This window comes from Asparagus officinalis, chromosome 10 (assembly GCF_001876935.1).
Source record: "Asparagus officinalis chromosome 10, Aspof.V1, whole genome shotgun sequence".
Taxonomy (NCBI): domain Eukaryota; kingdom Viridiplantae; phylum Streptophyta; class Magnoliopsida; order Asparagales; family Asparagaceae; genus Asparagus; species Asparagus officinalis.
Genome location: NC_033803.1, coordinates 71391221 through 71415185, shown reverse-complemented (window position 1 = coordinate 71415185; position 23965 = coordinate 71391221). Strand labels below are relative to the sequence as shown.

Here is a 23965-nt window from a genome sequence, read left to right as displayed (position 1 = left end):
AAAATTATACACACACACACATACATATGCATACATACATACATACATACACACACACTTTGAAAATTATCTGTTTGATATGTGTTTGAATAAACATGCTAACTAATAACTACACTTTTTATTGCTAGAGTTCATATAAATGCTACTGATATTTGTGTTTACATGCAGCTAGGGGAAAATGCAAGAATGCTACTGGATTGCAATTACCCGGTGTATTAGATGACATGTTTGCATATAAAGGCCCTCTTGGGGCGGTATTCAGTGAGGAAGCAATTACACTTAATCTTTGGGCTCCTACGGCACAAGTATGGTGCCTTTTTAAACTTGTTATACATTACAAACATTTATGTCATGCCATCTGCATTTTATCTATTACAATAAGTATAAGATAATGCATGTTTCTTTTTCTCATATTTGAAGGTAGGTAGTATGCGCTCATGTCTATAAGGGCCCATTAGGTGAAGATCAACTGGATCCTATGCAACTTGAGGAGGTAAATGGTGTTTGGAGTGCTGCTGGACCAAGAAGTTGGGAAGGTTGTTATTATGTGTATGAAGTTTCAGTCTACCACCCAAGCACCTCACGAATTGAGACATGCAAAGTGAATGATCCTTATGCTAGAGGGTACGCATATCAGCATTCAATTGACTATTATCAGTGGCATATAAACTTTATTAATTGACATACATGTGCATATTTTTTTTTTATATTCTGCAATTTTTGAATAGACTATCATCAGATGGGATGCGCACTTTGCTGGTCAATCTTGATTGTGGAAAGTTTAAACCACCGGGATGGGATGATCTAGCAAATGGAAAGCCAGAGTTTCATTCCTTTGCTGACATCAGTATCTATGAGTTACATGTTCGGGACTTCAGGTGATTTTATAGTTGTTTGTCTCCTCGTAGCGTGATGTTAGCATTTATTCATTTCTATATGATGTTAGTATTTATTCCAAAATAGATAGCGACAGTGCTTGTGATATGTAAATATATTTTGATGCGTACATATTGAATTTTGTTCACTTTTATCTAAGATAAAAATAATAAAAAATTTTGAGAGTACAAAAAGCATTTTCAGAAATCAAAATTCAGATTCGGCCAGAAAATGCGCTAGTAAACTGCCATCCCTGCTGCAGAAAATAACTATAATTAGAAAGAAACTAACCCCTTTTTTTTGGAATTAACCAGTTATGATTCAAAAAGTTGTTGTTTATAGGGACTTAAAATAGAAACCGTAAGGCAAGAATTTAATCAATTATCAAGATAACTCTAGTGAATGCAGTGTGCCATCTCCCTGATAGAACTCAATTAAGCTCAACTACTTACTATTCAAACTTCCATATCCTACCTCATATCTATGCCATGATTCAAAGCATTTGATGAATATGATAGCACCAATTTAGAAATTGAATACATCTTATGAGTATGAACCATAGACTGTCCAGCTTAGGAGTATGAAACATTTCTTGCTTTCTGAGAAGATAACCAACGCCATTCATAATGATATTAGTTTTGTATTGTTTAAAAAATTTCTCTTCTTGTAAGTTCTGGAGTGTACTTTTTATTATGCCTGTTATGATACCTTATCATCATCACATCAAAAATTCATAGAAAGATTCTCCCAAATTTTGCATTCTTGTGAGAGGAAATGCGTGCAATAATATTTTTGTCTACATGCAGTGCAAGTGACGAAACCGTGGATCCAAATTTTCGTGGAGGTTTTCTGGCTTTTACCTCTCAGGTAGTGTTTGTGCTTGTGATGTTTGCTACTACCTCTTACTTATTCTGGAAATTTTTATAGCGGGTGTTCTCTTCTTCACAAAAAGTAGAATTTACTTAATTAGATTTATTGCATTGGCTGCTGCATAGTAAAGGAGAATATGATATTTTTTCCTATTTTTTTATGGAATACCGTGCAAAAAATAAAACGTAATTTCAAAGTGAAATGATTTATTGAAAATGCTCCAAATTTGAGGATGGGAGATTATAGATGTTTATATAGGAGAGAAATCATGGGAATATCAACTTTCTAGTGGCTTTAGTTTTCATCAAGTTAGGACCATATAAATTGAATCATCTACCTAATAATTACTATGGAAATTCTCTTCCCTACATTGCTGATGAGTTTTGAGTTATAATATGTTTGGTTAGATCAGGTGATACTTCGCCAAGAATTGGCATACCAAGTGACAGCCAGGCTGTTAAAGACTTTCTCTTATCCATGCTGACAAAGAACCAAATAAGCTAATACAATATCTTGGGACTGATGGCTCTCTTTGTTTCAATTTCTTCTCTTCATGTATTTATCTATGTTTTTTCTCCTCCAAATGGTAATTGTTTTCGTGTCATACTGTCTTGTCAGTTAAGTCAATTAGAGTGTATTTTTGAATCATTGAAAACCATGCCAATTTGAGTGCTCCATTGCAGGATTCAGCTGGTGTATCACATCTAAAGAAGTTGTCAGACGCAGGTCTGACTCATGTGCATTTGTTGCCCTGTTTTCAATTTGGTGGTGTTGATGATGATAGAATCAAATGGGAGCAACTCGGTAAGATATATCAAATGCACCAAGACGTTATGTTCTCAAGGTGTTAGTACTTTAATGTATATTTATTGTCTAAGAGAGTTTGCTTGCATCTGTTATTTCAGTGCGATAGAGTTATAGAAAATTCTCCTTTGATGTATATTAGTTAGTTTTGCTGGACATAGTTTCTATTAGTACTAGATTTCTGGTTGTTTCAGTTATGCACATTATGTGTTTACTGACACCATGGTATGATATTCCTATCTCTCTAATTGACTCACTTTACTGCCTAGAACTTCGGCTTTGCAGATTATGATGAGCTCTCGAAACAGCCTCCCGATTCGGATAAGCAACAAGGCGAAGTTACTTCTATCCAAGATCAAGATGGTTATAATTGGGGGTACTAATTGCCTTATGTTAAGATATATTATTTGATGTTGATAATATATGTTGCATTACCAAGGATGCTTGTAGAGAAAAAAATCATTAGCTTACTTTAGGGATTGGGTATTATTGCTTTGGTATTTCTAAGAATATGCTTATACGACGAATGCTGGTACAGGTACAACCCTGTGCTTTTTGGGGTTCCAAAAGGAAGCTATGCTAGCAACCCAAATGGAGAGAGTCGAATTATAGATTTCCGGAAGATGATTCAGGTGAAACTTTGTTGATTCTATTATCACTTGGACATGCAATAGCTAAATGTGTTTCTTTTTTAGGCACTTAACCGCATCGGCCTGCGTGTTGTGTTGGATGTGGTTTACAATCATTTGTATGCAAGTGGTCCTCTAGACTTATCAGAAAATCCCCTTTAACTTTGAGATTTTATTAGACCCCCCCTAAATTTGGAGGTTTTCTAATAAAATCTAAAAGTTAGAGGGGGGAGGGGGGATCTGATAATCCCTGTACTTAAAGGTGGATTTTAATATTTTGAAAGTTAAGGGGGTTTTCTGATAATTGTCCAAAGTTAGGGGTTCTGATAATCCCTGTACTTAAAGGTGGGTTTTCTAATATTTTCAAAGTTAAGGGGGGGTTTTCTGATAATTGTCCAAAGTTAGGGGGGTTCTGATAATCCCTGTACTTAAAGGTGGGTTTTCTAATATTTTGAAAGTTAAGGGAGGTTTTCTGATAATTGTCCAAAGTTAGGGGGGTTCTGATAATCCCTGTACTTAAAGGTGGGTTTTCTAATATTTTGAAAGTTAAGGGGGGGTTTTCTGATAATTGTCCAAAGTTAGGGGGGGTTTCTGATATTTAGCCCTTTCTTTTATAAATAAGTTTTGGTTATCTTTTCTGTTAAAGTCATAGCTGTAGTATCAGTAACCAATCATTATCTATGTTCTTATTATACATTTAGCAGTCAAGACTGGACAAAGGCACAAGCACTGAAACTTAGTAACTCGTTTTCTTCAATTTCTAAGCCATAGATATGTATCTTAGTCCTTATGAAGAAAACCATTATGGCATGCCAATTTGTAAGTTTGGTTATATGCATGATAGAAATAGGATATATTTGTGAGAGATGTCTTTGTGCTATGCAGCTATGCTATTGGTTTCTTCTTCCTCTTCTTCTTTTTTCTCCTCTTCATCTTCCGCCTCCTGTTATCATATGCTCCTAGTCTTATTTTTGTCTCCTTTTACTTATTTTCATTATCTAGTTTTTTCTCCACACATCCTATTAGCAACAGCAATGTGCTTTCCTCTTTTTTTTTCTCCTATTTCCTACCAAATTTGCAGTTCATGTTTTGGAGCTTTAATCAGGGCTAGCAGAGCTACATGTTTGTCATATTTATTTTTGCATGCAGAATTTTATCACAGAACTATATATAGAATTGACAAACTGAATTAGAACAGGAGGTTGATGAGATTAACAGGCGCAGCTGATGAAAGACGATAACTTCCAGGAAATTAACAGTCAGCCTCATTTTCTTTTCCTTTTTAAACTATCATATTTCCTGGAATATCTTTTCTATTCGCATGAACAATCAGGATTAGCTGGACCTTTTCAGCTTATCATACCTCTTGAAATTTTTTATTTTTAACTTTGCCTGTTAAATTGTAGGTTGTTCCTGGATACTACCTGAGAAGAAATGTTGATGGTTATATTGAGAACAGCGCGTGTATAAATAACACTGCCAGCGAGCATTTTATGGTAGAACGCTTAATCATTGATGATCTCTTATGCTGGGCAGTTGCTTACAAGGTGATTTTTTACGAGTATTATTGCTTTGATTCCACTAGTATAGTGTGTACTACATGCTCCGTTTGAGTAGGAAATGCTAATAGAGTCTGTAATCTAATTCAATAACTGGTTTCTGCTTAGTTAAAAATGTTTACACTATTATACTTTGTAATGTTGCTGCCATTTTGTGCCAAGTAACTAGTTACGTATTTGACCTGCAATGTGATCTGGTCCATGTATATCTCCAATAAACCCATGCACTGGCACTAAATCTGTGTAATGCTCCTTGCAGAAGTTGTTTGGTGATCCCCATTAAAATTATTTTTCTTATTGTTTACTTAAATGCACCTTTTTATTTTGATAAGCTTATTATTTCATGTTTCATCCTAGTTCACATTATGATAGATCACATTGGCCGTGCATTTCTTCATTTTTGATAAGTTACATATCTTCATTTCATGTTTTTATAACTATAGAACATTAGGTGAAGTTTGAAGATATTAATTACCTGAGTTATATCTTTCTTGACAGGTTGATGGGTTCCGCTTCGATCTTATGGGACACATCATGAAGAGCACCATGGTACACAATTTGGCTTCTATTTGACTTATGCTGATGATATTCTCTGAATAGTAACAGACAATTTATTAGATATAATATTTTTTACTTTAGTAATTAGTAACAAGATATGGATTCAGCTTTTTGAACATTGTTGTGATCACATTTGGTTCAACTTAATGCTTCAAACAATTTATTTCGGATGGACACCGTAGAAATACCAACAATAAATTACCCAAAAGTTCTTTTGCATTTTCATTTTCTTTCGTCTCTTGGTTGGTGTTTTCTTCAAATCTTTTGTTGACCTAAACTTGTCAATTTGTTTGTTAATGTCATCTGTGTCTAATGATGTCAGACTAGAGCGTGTATGGACTGGGTCAACTCCATATCAGCCTGCATATGTCAATCCCCATACTTGACCATCGACCTGAACTCATGCCTGACCCGCTTAAATAGTTGGGTTATCTCCATTTGATTTGTCTAGCTTAAGCATCATTGGGCCAGGACAACTATAAGTGATTATTTAAAAAATATGTTTTAGTGGAAAAAATTGAACCCCATAGTTCTTAAGGATCAATATTCTAAGATTATGAATAATTTATGTGAGCTTATGATTTAGGGATAGATAAAAGATATTGTCAAGGTTTTAGGGTTCTTCTTATTTGGACTGTAATCAGAAGCTGAATTCGGTAAACACAGCTGTATCTGGATCTAGATCAGACCAGGTTTCCCAGTAATTTCTGTTCATCTTGAGGTAATTTCTGTTGTATGTGCATCTGAATGGATTTAAATGTACATGTTCGCCTGATGATCTAATAACTTCGTAAATATTAGTCATTGCTGTACTATATCATGTTACTTTATTCTGACAAGTTCTTGTTTTTTAGTTTTGCTCATCAGAGAACTTTTTTATTTTCTCCCTTTTTCCCCATTGGATTCAGGTGAAGGCAAAATCTGCTCTACAAAGTCTCTCCAAGGATGAAAATGGAGTAGATGGTTCAAAGATCTACATGTAAGGCTGGAGAATTGGTTTAATCAGGGGACACAAATATCAGTTTATTTGACATAGTTTGCATTTTTTGATACGAACCTTTTGTCAATTCTCTTTTGTTTCAGAACTTTTAACTCACAGCTTCATGATCATTTTGTTCTCCTAGATATGGTGAAGGATGGGACTTTGGTGAAGTTGCAAATAATGGGCGTGGGATAAATGCATCACAATTCAATATTGGTGGTACTGGCATTGGGAGGTAATTTTTTATAATGTGCTATAGTTCTATTTTCTTATTGTGTTATTTTTATTCTTTAAGAACTTGCCTTGTGAGATGTTATAAAGAAAAACAACTGTATCTGGGAAACAACAATTCTTATGCCTTGTACCAACAAATTCCGAATATAAAAACAATCACAAAATAACCAAAGGAAACTGAATAACTCTGTGTGACAAAGCACACTGCTTTGTTTTTTATTCGTAGGATTGTTGTATTAGTTCATAGGATAAAAATTGGTCTATTGTTCATATTAAGCTAAGAGGTAGCTTCAGATAAAACTCCCCTAGGACTCCTCTAAAGCAAGAATACAAAAAAGAATAGATTGTAGATGGAGATGCTTGGCTGTCCTGTACTGTTGTCTTCGAATTTTGCACATTTTCCATTCTGGTTACCACTGTGTGGATCAGCCACCCAACCGAATTTATTTCTCCAATAGGCTTCTTAGAATTTTAGGTTATTTAACCCCAAATACTGGGATAAAGAAAATGTTGAGCTAAGTAATCAGTGTTGATGGGGGCACAGTCTATATGGTCTGGTATAACCTGAATTCAAGGACCCATCTTAACTTGAGTTACTTCTGCTCTATATTCAAATTGAGATCCAACTATTTTACTTGCAAGTCTAGCTTAACCTACATGAGGTGCTTTCTTGGTGCGGTTTAGTTTAGTGTGATTTTATAAATTAAACCCTAATGTTTAACTAACTTAATGGGATCCAATTTGGTCCATTTGGTTTCCTGAATCTTTTCAGAACGTAGTTGGTGTTATTTCCTTGTTTGGGACCTATGCATTTATTTATGAGTCAACTTGCTGTCGATGGACCTAGAAAAGATACACTAATTAAATGACTCATACACGTAAGTGCCAGCTCGTTCTTTTTAATATATTTCTTATGTGCAGTTTCAACGACCGAATAAGAGATGCTGTTCTTGGTGGATCACCATTTGGTCATCCGCTTCAACAAGGATTTGTTACAGGTCTATCATTGCAGGTAATACAATGATTTCTTTTACATATAAACTCATCATTTCTCTTCTATCCTTTTTAGCAAGAAGCATACCGCTAGTTCATCATTAGAATTGTCGTACTGTGTTTGTCAATTGCACTAAAAGCAGCTTGAAATGATATTTTTTTGAATTGGAATATTGTTGCATCACAAACCTAGCTTTTCAGTTAACTATTTAAAAATATCAGTTAATGCTCGTCATTCGTCATGGCAAAACTGATCATCAGTATCTAGACCATGGAATCTCTGCTCTATTTATTATCGCTTATTAGCAGAGGGGATGTGGGTATTACAGTGTTGATTCCGTCTAACATCCATTACGCATATAATTAAGATGAAACTTTTATATTTTACTGCTACTATAATGTAATTAAAATATATACAGTTAACCTATAACTTCTTAGTTTATTAATTAGTGTAAGTATTGTAACTATCTTCATGTGTTTTATTTTTTTGTAGCCAAATGGCTATGACCATGGTAGTAAGAGGGTCACAGACAACATGCTATCAACGTCAGTGGACCACATACAGGTTGCTTCCTTTTACCATGTCTGATCTTTACCTACCCATCTTTTATATGTTTTATAACCTTTATGGTTCTATTGTACACATTCTCTATTCACTTAACTACCATCTACTATGTTAGAATGTTCCAACAATTGATGATTGTGATAATAAAGGTACTAGCTGCCTAAAGCTAAAACTTGTAGGTTCTGCAATATTTAAGAGTCATTTAATGTATTGAAACAATTTAAAGTTGTTTTTCTGAAATATACACTAATATTTTCTCTGAAATTTATTGATCACTGTATGCATTATCATATCCATACGTACATGACATGGAGTATATTTTACCTCCTCAGCAACATGTATTATATACTGCACCTTGCTCACCATTAGCGTGCCTGGTCTTGAAAAGATGTCACATCATTGAGTACCAGTTTGCTCCCTTCCATCTCTTAAGAAAGGCAGAAGTCTAAGTGTAATGACTTATTTTGCTTTACTCCTTTTAACTTGCTTCCCAAATACTTAATTAATTGACTTACTTGCTAAAAGGAAAATTAAATCACTGACTAAAAGAAAAAAGTCTGCAGCATTGGTAGCTTGTGTAATAGTCACATAACATGGAAGGCTACTCAGCAATTATCTCTTAATATTGTAATTTGTTCGGTGCATCGATGCCTTGGTTGGGCTTGACAGGAAGAAATGACAAGTTTGTATTATTGTATAGTACAGACGTGATGATTGTTGATGTGCATTCTATTATATGCTTAGTGCAACAACATGTATCTTAATGTGCAAAGAAGTTTATGTATTTTTTCTTTTTTTTTTCTTTTTTGAATGTTTTGCTTGAAATGTTATGTGCCATGTTCAGATCGGACTAGCAGCTAATTTGAGAGACTTCGTCCTAACAAGTCACACAGGAGCAGCGGTAAGATGTAACTGATCACATTTCTACCTTAGTTTTTTTTCGGTAATAAACTATTCATTAGCTAATAGTCGGTTCTTGATCTTGCCACTTCCATGTGCTGAAGCAAATTCAATGGATATTCCAAATACAATTGGAACACAATTATCCTCTACAGGATTTTATAGACTTTTTATTTTGATCGAAACTTGTGCGCCCTATGGTATTCCTGTTGATGTACCAGAAACTGAGGCTTGAAACTGCTGATTGGATTTGTAGTTGGCAGAAGACTGGCCTCTGGTGCTCTTACATTAAAGAAATTTGATTCTGGTTGAGATGATTTTTCAGTCTATGGATGAGCTAACTTTCCATAATAATAGCTAGATTTAGGATTCTAAATGGTGAAATTCTGTGATCATAAAGGCAATAAAATTATTGATGTTTTAATTCGAATAAGAGATATAAAGGCTTCATACTTAGCTAAAATGGTGAAAGAAGTATTTTCTATGACAAATTAAGGTCTATTTTATACATTGTCGTTTAGAAGGGGTACATCGAGTGTGCATTTCAGCATTTGTCTTTAGTAGTTGAGATTGAAATTTATATAGATGCCTTATATTATATACAATATCCACCGCACGTTTTAATATTTGGTTTTCTTTGTTTTTTTTATTTTTTTTGCATTCATGGTTTTTTAGATGTTAATCTTTTAGTTCTCAAAAATTGTTAAGCCTCATACTTAAGAGCATTATTTTTAAATTTCGATCTATGTAACTACAAATGGAAGTTGTTTATGTTTATTTTTATTTTTACTTTTTTTGACAGATGAAAGGATCTGAGATTTTGACTCATGATGGGGTGGCTGTTGGATATGCTTTATGCCCCACAGAAACTGTGAGTGGCATATGAAAATTCGTGCTTACACTTTTTCTAACTTAAAGTTCTATATATGTTTAGTTCTTTTCTCCTTTTCTACATATTGAGGTGAATTATTGCTATCTTGGGCATCCGATGAATTTTTATACCTCAGTATATTCTGCCATGTTAACTAAACTATTTAATAAGATTATTGAGACAAAAAGAATACCAAATGAGTGGAGGATTAGTACTTTGATACTGATATATAAGAATAAAGGAGATATATAAAGTTGTTCAAATTATCGAGGTATAAAACTCATGAGTCATACTGTGAAACTTTGGGAGAGGGTAATTGAGCAAATGCTAAGAAAAGAGACAAGTATATCTGAAAATCAATTTAGTTTTATGCCTGTGAGGTCAACTATGGAACCTATACATATTTTAAGACGGTTGATGAAGAGATATAGAGAGAAGAGAAAGGATCTACATATAGTTTTTATCGATCTAGAAAAAGCTTATGATAGAGTGCCTAGAGAGGTAATGTGGTAGGTGTTAGAAAAAACATGTATCTAGTATATACATTGATGTGATTAAAGATATGTATGATAGAGTAAGAAGTAGAGTAAGACTAATGAATGAGAGACTAAACCATTTTCTATTAACATAAGTTTACATCAAGCGTCAGCTTTAATTCATTATCTTTTTGCATTGGTTATGGACCAACTTACTAAGCACATTCAGGATGAAATCCCATTTTGCCGATGATATAGTATTAGTTGATGAAACTAAAAGACGTGTTATTTCTAAAGTAGAAAGATGGAGACAAGTGCTTGAATCTAAATGTTTTAGAATTAGTAGAACATAAATAGAATATATGGAGTGCATTTTTAGTAAAATTAGGAACGAAAGAGAGCCTATGGTCCATATTGATGGCCAAAAAATACCTAAAACTAATCATTTTCGCTATTTAGGATTAATCATTAGTAGGGGTGCCAAACGGTTCGGATTTATCCGAACCGATCCATATCCGTATCCGAACAGATGCGGATATGGTAATCTATTTTTAAAACCAGGCGGATACGGTTTCGGATATGGATCCGGTTTCGGATTTTTTTCGGATACGGATTTTGGATACAGATATCAGGGTTGTGGATACGGATACTTGCAATTTAATAAACATAAGGATTCAGGTTGTATCTAAAGTTGCAAACCTGTAACCGCTAACCCAAAACCCAACTACAAAACTAACAAAGTTACAAAACCCTAGCCTCCACTGATTCAACTCCAGCCTCCCACTCAATTTCCACAACCGACAGTCCTGACTCCGGGTTCTGCAAGAGCGCGTCGTTCCGTCACAGCGCCCGAGTTCCTAACAAAGTTGCAAACCGCCCATCCGCATCGTCGCGGCCAGTTCGTCGACGTCACCCGGCCAGCTCGCGTCATCGCGACCAGTTCGCCCCCACCCGCCTCGTCTTCGGCTTGGCCGCGTCGTCGGGAGATGTTGTTTTTGCTACACTGGATTTGTTAGATTGTTGAGTTCAAATTAAATAATGAGTTGTGAACTTGCTATGAAAGCCAACAATGCTTATTTGGGTTGTCTTTAAATTTCAAATTTTAGAACTATGTTGATGTTACTGGAGGCCATAGCTTTACATTATCAATATATTTTTTGCTATTTTTGTAAAGAGCTTGCAACACTTGTCCTTAATAATTTGCTTGATTCATTGCGTTGCGTCTTGTGATTATTGGTCTCTTATGTAGTCTTTGGTTCACTGCATTCTGTCATCTTTGTTGCTTGGTAACACATTTGATATTGTTGTTTAGAACTAATTCATATCTGATTCACATCCATTTGTCGAATATTTGTTTCATATCCGTGATCGTATCCGATCTGATTCTCAGATATCCGAACTGTACCCGTTTTCGATAAGGGTGAATATGGTTAATGTTTTTTCTTATCAAAAATAATCCGTATCTATATCCGTATCCGTTTATAGAAAGCGGATATGGATATGGTAAGTGTCATATCCGAACCGTATCCGCTCCGTTAAGACCCTAAGCATGATGGTGAGATAGATAATGATGTTGTGCATCGAATCAAATCGGGATGGTTGAAATGGAGATGGTTGAAATGGAGGAGTGATTCGGGAGTCTTATGTGATCGTATAATACTAATGAAACTAAAGTGAAAATTCTATAGGACGGTTATAAGACCAACTATGCTTTATAGGTCAGAGTGTCGGGCAATTAAAAAATAACATATTTAAAAAATGAGTGTAGCAGAAATGAGAATGTTGCGATGGTCTTGTGGGCATACATTAAAAGATAAGATAATAAATGAGTACATCCATAGTAAATTAGAGGTTGCGCCTATTGAGGATAAAATGAGAGAGAATAGATTAAGATGGTTTGGTCATGTACAACGGAGACCCCTTAGTGCACCGATTAGGAAAAACGATAATATTAGAGGTAATAGGGTTAAGAGATCTAGGGTAGACCTAGAATGACTTGGTTAGAAGCAATTAAGAAGCATATGATTAAGACTAATTTAATGGAGGAGTTGACCCATAACAGAATGGAATGGAAAAATAAGATTCATGTAGCCGACCCCAAACATTTGGGATAAAGGCTTGGTGGTGGTGGTGGTGGTTGTGGCTGTTGTTGTTGTTGTTCCCTTCATAAGTTGTATCTAGTACAAGCAACTGTTTTTTCCATTTGGTTTCTTGTTTATGGTTGATTGTGTGCCTTTTCGCAACGGTGATGTTATAGTCTGTAGTATCTTCTGTTTTTTCCCCTTTCGTTTGGTTAATTTTGCCTGCTCATGAAATTTGATATTGCTTGACTTGTGTTATTAACACTACAAATTCTATAATATGGATAACGATGCTTTTCTCTTTCAGATAAATTATGTGTCAGCTCATGATAACGAAACTTTGTTTGATATCATCAGTTTGAAGGTACTCACTCCATTCCTACACTAGCTTATGAGGTACTTTGACCGTATTAATAATGATTTATATTTTTCTATTACCTCCTTTGGATATATGATAAGATAGTGGTGCTCACCAATGAGAATAGGTTTGGGTCGCCAAAGAAGCATAATCGGTTTACTTGTGTAGAAAGTTACATATAATATAAAGCAAGAGGGGAGGGTTAGTTTGATTGAAATGTGATGAGTTCTTTCAAAAGTTTTGAGAACCATGTCATGCTACTGTATAGAATGCTTATCCAGTTAGTAGAAAGTGTAATGATTAAACGTTTCCACATAAAGATGGAGAAAAAGAATGAGTACAATCTGAACTTCATTCATGTTATGATGCATGTAGTTATTTCCTTTTCGTGCTAATAGTTTTTGAATTACAAACAATACCTTGCAAGCTGACTTCTATTGGCAGCCCAAATGATTTTAGTCATTGGATGGAAATGTGCCATGTAAGATATAGACAAAAAGAAATGTGTACAATCTGAACTTTTATTCATGTTTTGGTGCACGTAATCATTTTCTTATCACTCTAATAGTTTCTGAATTACAAAAAATATCTTGCAAGCTAACTGCTATTGGCTGCCCAAGTGATTTTAGTGAAGTACCAACATTGGATGTAAATGTTTACTAGTCATTCATCAAGATTACTTTCCAAACTTAACGGATTTCATTTTCAAGGCCCTCATACTTCATCCTATATATATTTTAATTATTGGAAATAGGCTGCCCAAATGATTTTAGTTAAGTATCAACATTGGATGGAAATGTTTACTAGTCGTCCATCAAGATTACTTTCTAAACTCTAACGAATTTCAATACTTCATCCTATATTTTTTTAATTATTGGAAATAGCTTAAAGTTAAATAATTTCGCATAGAGCGTATATTAACTTTCTCTGAACTTTATGTAATTTCAAGACACTTCATGGATGGCTTATCTTAGTCCTATATAACTATCTTTACAAATTATAAGGGTTCGATTTGTTTTTCTATACATAATTTACTTGTGTTTTGTTGAGAATTTATGTGATTTTTAATATTATTATTTTAATGTAGACTGCAGAAGAAATCTTAGTAGATGATAGATGCCGAATAAATCATTTGGCCACAAGCATTGTTGCACTGTCACAGGTTCGACTTCTGCTTTTGATTGTCAAACTGAGAACTAATTTAATTTCCTTACAACCTTTCAACCTTTTATTTTTAATTTAATAACTATCAAATGTGGTCATTGCAAGAAGTTTATGATCTAGTAAACACATGTGGCTTTTAGGATGTTATCATTTGTTTTGAAGATGAACTAACTCAATATGACCGTTCACATAGATAAGATTCTTTTATTGCTATGGTTGTATATTAGTTCTCAGGAAGATGTTATGTTTCTTTTTTGTGCCGAAAAGATGAATCAGTCGACAATAATGGTATAATTTGGTTAAGATTCTTTTGCTGCCATTTGTCTATTTTGATGGACATCAGATGCATAGAGATTCATTGAATATGAGCAAGTTTGCTCACCGGGGATCGGAAGTTATCTTCATAATTTTGCCATATCTACCTTTTCACTTTACAGAAGAAAATCACCTTTATGGTGCCTATTCTCCCATGTGTTGTACATACATATTCAACTATGCATTTACATGCTTTTGAGTTTTTCTTAACTATAAATCTTTTATCATCATAAAGTTAACAAAAAATTAATTAATGGTGAAACTTAATGAATTAATCCATATTTGACTTAAGTTCATGGATTATAAAATAAAATAAAATAACTAAAAGTTGTCTGATTTACTCATTTAGCTTAAATATCCTATCTTATTCGCTTGGTTTGAAAGTAAGACGGCTATATTTCTTTTGGAGTATTCCCAAAGCGAAGTGAGTAATGCTTTGATTCTTTACAGGACACCATTAACTCATGATCTTCTATTCCTATCACACGAAAGGATATTTTTTCAAAAATAACTTGAAAAATGAGGTCATGTATGAAAAGCATATAAAAGTCAATATGAAGATGTTGTTATAAAAACATGTGGGTATCTACAGTTATATGCTAAACCCCATCTTTAGATTGGTTCTTTTAGTTTCTTAGCAATCTTTTTTCTTTTATGGGTTCTCTTTTTATAGTACAAGGTGGATAAGTCCATCCGCTTCATTAATTAGTTACTATATTCAACTTATTTAGTTAGCAATTTTGATATGATAAATGTTGCTTTGCTTTGGAAAGTCTCATGGTCGCTGTCGTACAATTTTTTCCTTGGCACTCCACCCTCCTAATGTCTAACCTTTTCGTTTCAAGGGAGTGCCATTTTTTCATTCTGGTGATGAGATACTGCGTTCCAAGTCACTTGACCGCGACTCTTATAACTCGGGCGATTGGTTCAATAGGTTGGCTTCGTTATTCTTTTGAGAGGGCATTGTTTAGTTCACATTTAAATTTCGTATTGTCAACTGAAGATTTTCTCATCCTGTCTGACTTTCAGTGTGAACTTTTCTTTATTAGTTGCTCTTGTTTCTTTAAAACAGTAGATGTGATCTTTAAATCATTATAAACTTATCATTTGGAAATGACTGATGAATGTGTTCCATATGTTTTAGGCTTGATTTCAGTTATGAGATGAACAATTGGGGTGTCGGCCTACCTCCGAGAGAAAAGAATGAAAAGAACTGGCCATTGTAAGCATGAACTTTTCTGGTCTAAGTTCTAATAGTATTCAATTATTTGTTTTCTTCAGATATCTCATTGTTTCGAACACTCGTTTGTTATTATTACCTTCATTTAAAAGGCTTCTAACACATTTCTTTCATTCATAGCATCCAAATCTGAACCTGAATTTGTAAATTCATTTCAGGATTAAACCACGTTTGGCAAACCCATCCTTCAAACCTGAGAAACATCACATCCTTGCGGCACTTGGGAATTTTATTGACTTGCTAAAGATTCGGTACTCCTCACCACTTTTCCGTTTGAGGACCGCAAATGAAATTCAGGTATAACCTTGTTGGATTCGATAGTATATACTCTGTAAACATCAACTTCTTGCTATAGAGGGTGATTCCATATTGAGAAGGATTGTTTTTTTGTCGAAGTTCAACAGATAATTGTTAACATGTACTCAAACTTCTGACTTTATGCCATGTTTTTTGCTAAGAGAACTATTGGGCATCAAAGTTTACCCCCAGAGCCTATAGGTTAGTTGTTTGGTGGAAAGTGGTGTATATTTCATGCTCATTGCACCATGGAGGAATGCTCTAATTTGATTGAAAACGAGTCTCTATTTCGGAGAAATATGGTTGATCTGCTAAAAGAAATTGCGTTCTTCTCCTTGAACATATTAATTTGCCAGATGAAAATCTATCTGTTTATTTTGTTAGGAAAGGGTGTGTTTTCACAACACAGGACCTTCCTCATGCCTTGGTGCTATTGTAATGAGTATTGAAGATGGCTATGAGGGAGAACCTGGCATGATTCAGCTGGATCCGAAGTGGGTTATATTAATTCTCGACTCTTGTATAGTTTTACAAGAATTGTACCTGTTTTGCATGCTTTTTTATGATGCCGCTGTTCTTTCTTGTTTGAGTTGCAGCTATTCCTTCATAGTTATTGTCTTCAATGCTTGCCCTACCAAAACCTCGGTATCACTTCCCTCATTAAGGGGAAGAGTGCTTCAGTTGCATCCTGTACAGGTATTTGTTGTATAATTTGTTGGTATCAGTGTCAAAAGAGTATTTGAACAATTAGTTAACTGTATGAGAATTTCATAGGTGGCATCTTCAGACAAACTAGTGAAAGAATCATCTTACGAAGCCTCATCCGGATGCTTCACAATTCCTCAGAGGACCACCTCCGTGTTTGTCGAAGCCCGTGGTGCCTGAGAATATTCTTTAGAGCCCAGGTAAATTGTTAACTGATTATGTTCAGCTTCATTGCCTTGTGGAGCATATAAATGTTTCTATTAAAAAGAAGAAAAACTACTCTGTTGTTCGCGTTAATGATATGAATGTTCAATATAAATAAATTTAACTAAACCCCCAATAAGTTTGGGCCTTTGGCACTTAACCCCCCAAAAGTTTGAAACTGTCACTAAACGCTCAATAAGTTCGGGATTTTAGAAAACCCCCAAAACATTTTGATTTTTTTTCACTTAATGACTAATTTATGATGGTTATGTGATATTCTTCTTGCGAACTCAAAATAGGGGCTAATGCTATAATGGGGTTAAGTGAAAAAATAAAAATATTTTTGGGGTTTTTGAAATTCCTAAACTTGTTGGAGTTTAAAAGGAGATTCGAACTTTTTGGGTTAATTGCAATAAAGGCACAAACTTATCGAGGGTTTAATGAATTTTGTGAATCTTATTGCAATAATGAGACTTCTCGGGCTGGGCTCTTCTGTATAATGATCATATATTTCTGCCATGAAAATTTGGAATGAAACCAGGGGCTTAGGGGTAAGTTGGAACTTTCCTCTTTTCTGAAGGTTCATTCTGCAAGACCTTATAGCATATGAAACAATGTTTCTGGCAAAATGCTACGAGTTGTAACTTGATTACTGATCACCCATCATCGAAGTATGCTTTTACTCTGTGATTGTTGCATAAACTGACTTTTTTTTTGGGTGCACTTTGCAATGGCTTTTATGTCTATCCTTTTTCTTGAAAGGCAAAGTTTCAGTGATAGATCGATCAGAGTTTAATAGTAAATGCACAACATCAGTTGTCAAAGAATTATCACATTAACGGTCTAAGCCATCATCAGTTGCGCACACTTGCTCTGCTGCAAAATTGTCCTCTTTTAGCAAACATCTATTACAGCACGAACATTGTACCGAATAAAGAGAATATGCATTCTATTCAGTATTCACCTCCTATGCTCATCTCTATGCTTATTTTCTCTCTGTGCGTCATAATCTCGATTTCTGCTTTTCTTTTATGGAACCCTGGCCAGGAGGAATTGCTACTGGGATGGAAGCCAACAGTTGCTGATGGACGGTGGAACTTGGTCGTACTGTGCAGGATTGATCAAGGCAAACAACGCCACGCAAGGCATTGGGACAATGGGTGGCAGACACCACTGCCCAGTCACTTTGATCATTGAGGGGAAAGGTGTTGGGATTTCTACTGAGGAGCCATAACGATCTTGAGGTATTTAAGATGTCGGATGGTTTATGTGTTGTTGAGGGGAGGCGGGCCCCTTGGCGACGGTGTTATTTGGCCGAGGTCGTTTGAGCAATGCGTTAATACATAATTGAACGAAGGTTAGAGACCCGAAGTTTTAAATAGACCCGACAAGGGTTGAATGAACGGAAAGGGTTAATGAACCGAGGTTGAAAGAACACGAGGTTTAAATACCCCGAAGGTTGAAATGCTCGAGGTTTTAGACAGGGGTACGAGAAGCCCGGAACGCGTTAAGGGCCGCAAACGACAGGCCAAAATATACTGGAGTATGCGCAATATTAAAATAAATAAAAATAAACTTTAAGCTGCAAAGAATAAGGCGATTGCAAAAAAGAGCAAGGTTAATTTTATGAAAAGGGAATGGCCCTATGGTAGTGTAAGAGAAGACTCAGGTGAGGAAAGTCAAAAGAAGGATTGAGGGGAGAGTGTCAGGGAATCTCGAAAGGAAATTGAGGTGAAGACAGTGGGGTGATGCTAGGGACGGGGAAGCGATGATCCGTTGTTGAGTGGAGGAAATTAAGTCATCAGAATAGAATAATATGGAGAATCTTATCGACACTGAACAATGACGAGATATTATGAACTCGACAGACTGTTTGCGGGTCATAACAACGATAACCTCGACTGTTCTGAAACTAATTCCTAAATAAAACACAAGAAACTCTCTGGGAGACAATTTATCACGTTCGTGAGATGGGCAGAAAAAAAAACAACATCGACACAAAAACTGCGAATAGATCATAACGGGGAGGATGGAGCTATAAACACGACTATAAGGAGTAGCCACCGGAAAGAGAGCGTAGATGGCAGTGATAGTATGGATGGGCAGCAGGTGAGAATGCCTCAGCCCAAGAAACGACGACGAACGAGTATGAAAATGAGCATTGGTCGGGCCGAGTATCGAGATATGGACGCAATGTTTGCCGCTTCGAGCAACCCATTCTTGGCTCATGAGTGTAGGGACGATGCTGTTGAGAAGTAGTCCTGAAGGACATGTTAGAGCGCTGGCAGAGGATGGCTTACTCTTTGCACAATCAGAACGGAAAAACTTTAATACAGGATTGCCATTGGTGAAAATCATAGCACGTGAGGCTTGATAAGCAGTAAAGTACGTCAGAGCGATTGTTAAAGTAGGTAAACCCAGTAGAAACGGAGAGAAAGAATGCGTAAAAATAACATAATATAGTAGCCGAGAAGAAGGCAAAGGAGCTGCCACGCCAAAATTATCAGAATGCTTCTAAATTTCAATATAATGGTATAAGTGGATTATCAGTATCTACTCATTTTAATATGTTTAATCTAGCACGATGAATTTTTATGCCTATTTTTGCACAGACCGCACATGACTCTTATGTATACTGAACTAGTTTTTTATTATACCAGTACTTCAATGTTACATTCCATGATTCTGATATAAGACTCTCCAGCCTTTTTTACACACATGACCAAAGTCGTCTTATGCCATAAATTGGCAGGAAGCGAGGTAGAGGGTTTTGACGAACAAAGAGAAGCACAAGAGAACGTGGACGTATGGACTCTGGAAGGTGAAGATATTCCAGAAAATACAGTTTGTGCCCCTACGACCCGCCCCAACCGTCTTGCCCGTCTGTGGATCCTGCACAATACACAGTATCAGAAGAAAATGAGACAAACAGGCCCGCATGCATAAAGAAGCTAATAGAAATTAAATTCAAGCACAATTGTGGAGCCACATAGACGGACCACGTGTTAGACGACCAGATGGATCATTTTGTGGGGTAATAGCAGCCATACTGAGTAATGGACAATGGTTGCTCCAGCAGCTGTGTAGAATAGGAGGAAGAGAGGATGAAGTAAAGACGAGGATAAAAAGTGAGGCATTACAAGTCATATGAAAGGACAAACAGAGTCAAAATCCAGAGATCATTCATACCAGAGACTGAAGGATTAGCTGAAGAACCAGCAAAATGTATACCAGAGAGTTGTGCGGGCGGATGTAGAGGTGATTATGTTGAAAAGCATCAATTGACGGCGAAGGACTTTCAATAGCTTGAATAGTAGAGTCTGGAAGTAGTAGAAGGTTATAGCATTGGCCAACAATCCTGGTGTACGAGAGGGTTGAGACTGGAGGGGGGTCGCCGACCACGTCCAGTACCTGAGAACGTAACTCAGGATGAAGCTTGAAGCATGTCTCAATGCGGTGTCCTTCCTTCTTACAATATTTGCAAGAGAGCTTAGATCGAGCCTGTGGAGAGGGGAGCCTGTGGAGAAGTATAATCATAACAGGAGCAGTGACAGGTACAGACAAAACAGTTCGAGTGAAGAGGTAGGAGTGTCTGTTGACAAATTGAGTCGTGCTGTCTTGCTTGCCGGGTCTCATAAGCAGTGAGAGCTCCCATAACTGAGGCCAAAGTCGGAAATTGAGGCTGGTGAAGTAGTTGATCAGCCATAGTTGAATATTCAGGAAGGGACTGAACAATTGATGCACCTCATGCCGTTCGTACCAGGCTAGCCAGTCTTCATATGTGGAATTACGTCCAGGAAGCATGGAGCGTAACTCTGTCCAAAAAGCTTGCATTTGTCCAAAATGGACTGCGAGAGATGAACTACCTTTGCGTTGTAGAGAAATGGCGTTGCAGAAGATATGCCTCCCGTGCACCCGAGCACTCAGTGAAACGCTCAGTGAGACGAGTCCGCCATGGCCTGAGCAGAGGGAAGCGAGCCAATCTCGACAGTTGAGACAGAGCCACACAGCGAGTGAGATAATCCATAACACGAAATTCCTGCCAATTGCCACTCTGAACTCTCCTTGACATAGAGAGCACGAGCAGTCTTGAGATCGACATCACCACTGCCAGAGCATAGTACTGGGATGAAGCAACATGTGCTTGGCGGTGTGAACTGGTCCCGTACTGGTGAGATGATCAAGCAAACCAACGCCACGCAAGGCATTGGTGACAATGGTGGGACCACCCTGCCAGTCACTTTGATTCATTGAGGGCAAAGGTGTGTTTGGAATCTTCTCTGAAGGAGCCATAACAGCAATCTTGAGACGTTAAGATGTCGAGATGCTGTTACTAATGTCGTTCGTTTGAGGCCGAGAGACGCTTGAAAACGACGGATGCGCGTTAATTTGAGACCGAGAGACGGTCTTTGAAACGACAGATGCCGTTAAAATAGAAGCCGAAGGTTAGAAATGAAAACCCGAGAAGGTTTAAAATAGAACCCGAAGGTTAGAATGAAACCCGAAGGTTTAAAATAGAACCCGAAGGTTAAGAATGAAACCCGAAGGTTTAAAATAGAACCCGAAGGTTAGAAATGAAACCCAAAGGTTTAAAATAGAACCGAAGAGTTAACGAGAACGCGAAACGCGTTAAGAGGCCGCAAAACGACAAGGCCAAAATATCTGGCAGATGAACGCAAATAATTAAAAATAAAATAAAAAAAAATAAAACATTAAACGGCTGCAAAGCAATAAGGCCAAGATTTGGCAAAAGACGCAAAAGCGTTAAAAATTTTATTGAAAGGGAAATAGCCCTATGCTCATCTCTATGCTTATTTTCTCTCTGTGCGTCATAATCTCGATTTCTGCTTTTCTTTTATGGTAATTCTCTTCTATACCTATCGATCTCGAATCTCCTTTTGTGATCTCGGTGGATCTCTGCCTTTTCTTTTGTGGTAATCCTATCCTATACTTATCGGTTTCGGATCTCCTCTTACGATCTCGGTGATTGCTTCTTTTTTTGAGAATATCGGTGATTGCTTCTTGAACTTCTGTTATGATCTATGTATTCTCGGTCTTCTGATTTCTCATCAGCTCTACTTTTGACTAGAGACCTCTTGCGACCATCACCACATTGTTGGGTCTGATCATTTTTCAGGATATATTCTGGTCCTAGCTGCTTGTTGTTGGCGCCTTGTCGACAATGCCGGGCAATGTGATCAGTAGCACCACACTTGAAGCAGCCACGTTTAGGATGATCACTCCCTTTACAATGCCTGTATTGGTTCCACAGTCCGGAAACGCTTTGGCTGAAATCCACTTGTATTCTTGGGATAAGGGTTCTTCCGATGAATCCGATCCTAGTTCCGTGGATTTTTTTTTTATAATTATTAATATATTTACATATAGGGTCGAGTATTGTTTGATTGGGGACAAGGAGTTCGTTTTCCGACTAGGAGTCGGATCTTGAATTTCGCCTGTGTTGTTTGATTGGAAACAGGATTTCCTGGTGGAAAGGGGGTATATTGCGTACAGCTTGCAAGGGTATATTTCGCATAGTCCCCTGAGCAATTGGTTATTTATTGCTGACCTGCCAAAAAGGAAAAGATCAGGCACAGCCTGTGAAGAATGATAAAGGTTATACTTCACATAACCCCCTGAGCATAAAGGAGTTTTGTTCATAACCCCCAGAATTTTAATTATTCTCCTTAGCCGTCCAAAACTTGTCGTCTAACTTAACCTCCCTAATACTGACGTAAACTTTCACGAGTCAGGTGTGAGAGTCGCGTGCCAAGTACATGACATCGAAACTACCCCTAAATCACATATTAAAATTGCCCTTTATTCTTTCTTCATCTTTTAGGGGGTTATATTTCAAAAATGTCACTTTGGTCATTTTATCACTAACATGTGAGGTCATTAGGGGGGTCGTTATAAAAACTTCAAAAAGTTTACGTGAGACGACCCAAAGCTCACTGGTGTTAAATGAAATAAACAAAGTTCATAGGGGTTATGTGCAGAACCCCCAAGTAAGGAAGGGTGAGTGAAAATTATCCAGTAACAAATTCTCCAAAATCTTTCAAAAGATCAAGGGGAAAGTGTACGTCTTCACCTAAGATGTACGCATAGCCATTTCCATCGAAAACGGGGACAAGTGTACTAATAATACAGCCATGAGATTGGGCCCTAGCAGTCTCATTTAAGTTTAATATATTTTAATTATGAATAAATTAAGCCCCAGCTAATGAACAATGACCCTTATCGATTTATAGTGCTTTTTCCCTCTCTTGTCTGAACAGCTGAACTGGTCCATGAATCCTAAAAAGAGGAGGAAGAGTGTAATAGATTGATCCAATCTTGATCTGAAACCTCGCTTCATCCTCCACCCCCAAAAAAAGAAAAAAAAAGGGGGGGCTAAGTTATTATGTTTAAGAGGTATTTTGGACGATCACATACTTGCCATCTGACATGTTAAGCCTAATCGTGTTAGTTTTCAAGGGGTCAAGTGAAAAAAAAGTTAAAAGGGAGTTTTCACAAATTTTCAAAGTTGCGAAGATTATCTAAAATATACTCCAACTTACAGGAGTTCTCAAATTAAAATAATTGAGGGAGTTTTCTGAGACATTCTGGGGGAGATTTATCTACGATATGCTCAAATTAGAGGACGTTTTGTCTAACTAAAATAGTTGAAGGGGTTTTTATGAGATATCCCCACAGTTGAGGCGTTTTTCCCAATATTAACCCATATCCTTATTTTGGTATAAGACCAGTCACATGCCTTTTTGGTTTCAAACCCAATAAAAAGCCTTGTGGTTGTGGGTTCAATTTTCATGGCGTGCATCAGTGCATGTTAATGAGCACAAGGTTGACTGGGATAAGATTAATCTACCGTGCAACGTATACTTATGTTCCGTCTTCTTATTCCCCCTATTTTGTATAGCGTGAACCTTTCGACCACAGGCCGGGTTCCGGTTGACCCGGGCTCTTCCGGGCCGGGTTGGCTCTCTGGTTTCAGGCTTGGGAGCTGTCCGAACTTGGCCTGCCTGCTTGGCTCTGGGCGAGGCTTAAGCATGCTCGGACGATGTTTTTTTTTGTAAGAAAAGATAAATGTAATAACTTCATTTAAGAAGGGACCAGGCCTAAATTTTGGCCTAGTTTGTTTGTTTAACTGGGCCAGACCCATTCTTTTTAGAGCTCGGAATCAGTGTAGGCCCATATTTAGCCCAGACTGAATCTGGGCTCCGATATTAAGCCCTCTGCCGAGCTTGATCCGTGAGCAATCTGGGCAGGCTTTCCGGCCAACCT

General features: G+C 36.8%; 1 protein-coding gene across 1 annotated transcript in view; it reads left to right on the top strand.

The window, feature by feature from the left end:
* The window catches only part of LOC109824917 (pullulanase 1, chloroplastic), a 19216-nt gene extending 2035 nt beyond the window's left edge, over positions 1-17181 (top strand). Inside the window, 24 exon segments of the mRNA XM_020391547.1 lie at positions 169-305; positions 425-624; positions 729-878; positions 1683-1743; positions 2430-2550; positions 2836-2926; positions 3089-3182; positions 3246-3327; positions 4572-4726; positions 5237-5287; positions 6205-6275; positions 6421-6513; positions 7434-7524; positions 7999-8070; positions 8915-8971; positions 9773-9841; positions 12706-12762; positions 13844-13918; positions 15081-15169; positions 15380-15457; positions 15634-15772; positions 16157-16266; positions 16369-16468; positions 16547-17181. Coding sequence (XP_020247136.1) covers positions 169-305; positions 425-624; positions 729-878; positions 1683-1743; positions 2430-2550; positions 2836-2926; positions 3089-3182; positions 3246-3327; positions 4572-4726; positions 5237-5287; positions 6205-6275; positions 6421-6513; positions 7434-7524; positions 7999-8070; positions 8915-8971; positions 9773-9841; positions 12706-12762; positions 13844-13918; positions 15081-15169; positions 15380-15457; positions 15634-15772; positions 16157-16266; positions 16369-16468; positions 16547-16657 — 2354 coding nt within the window. The 3' untranslated portion in view covers positions 16658-17181.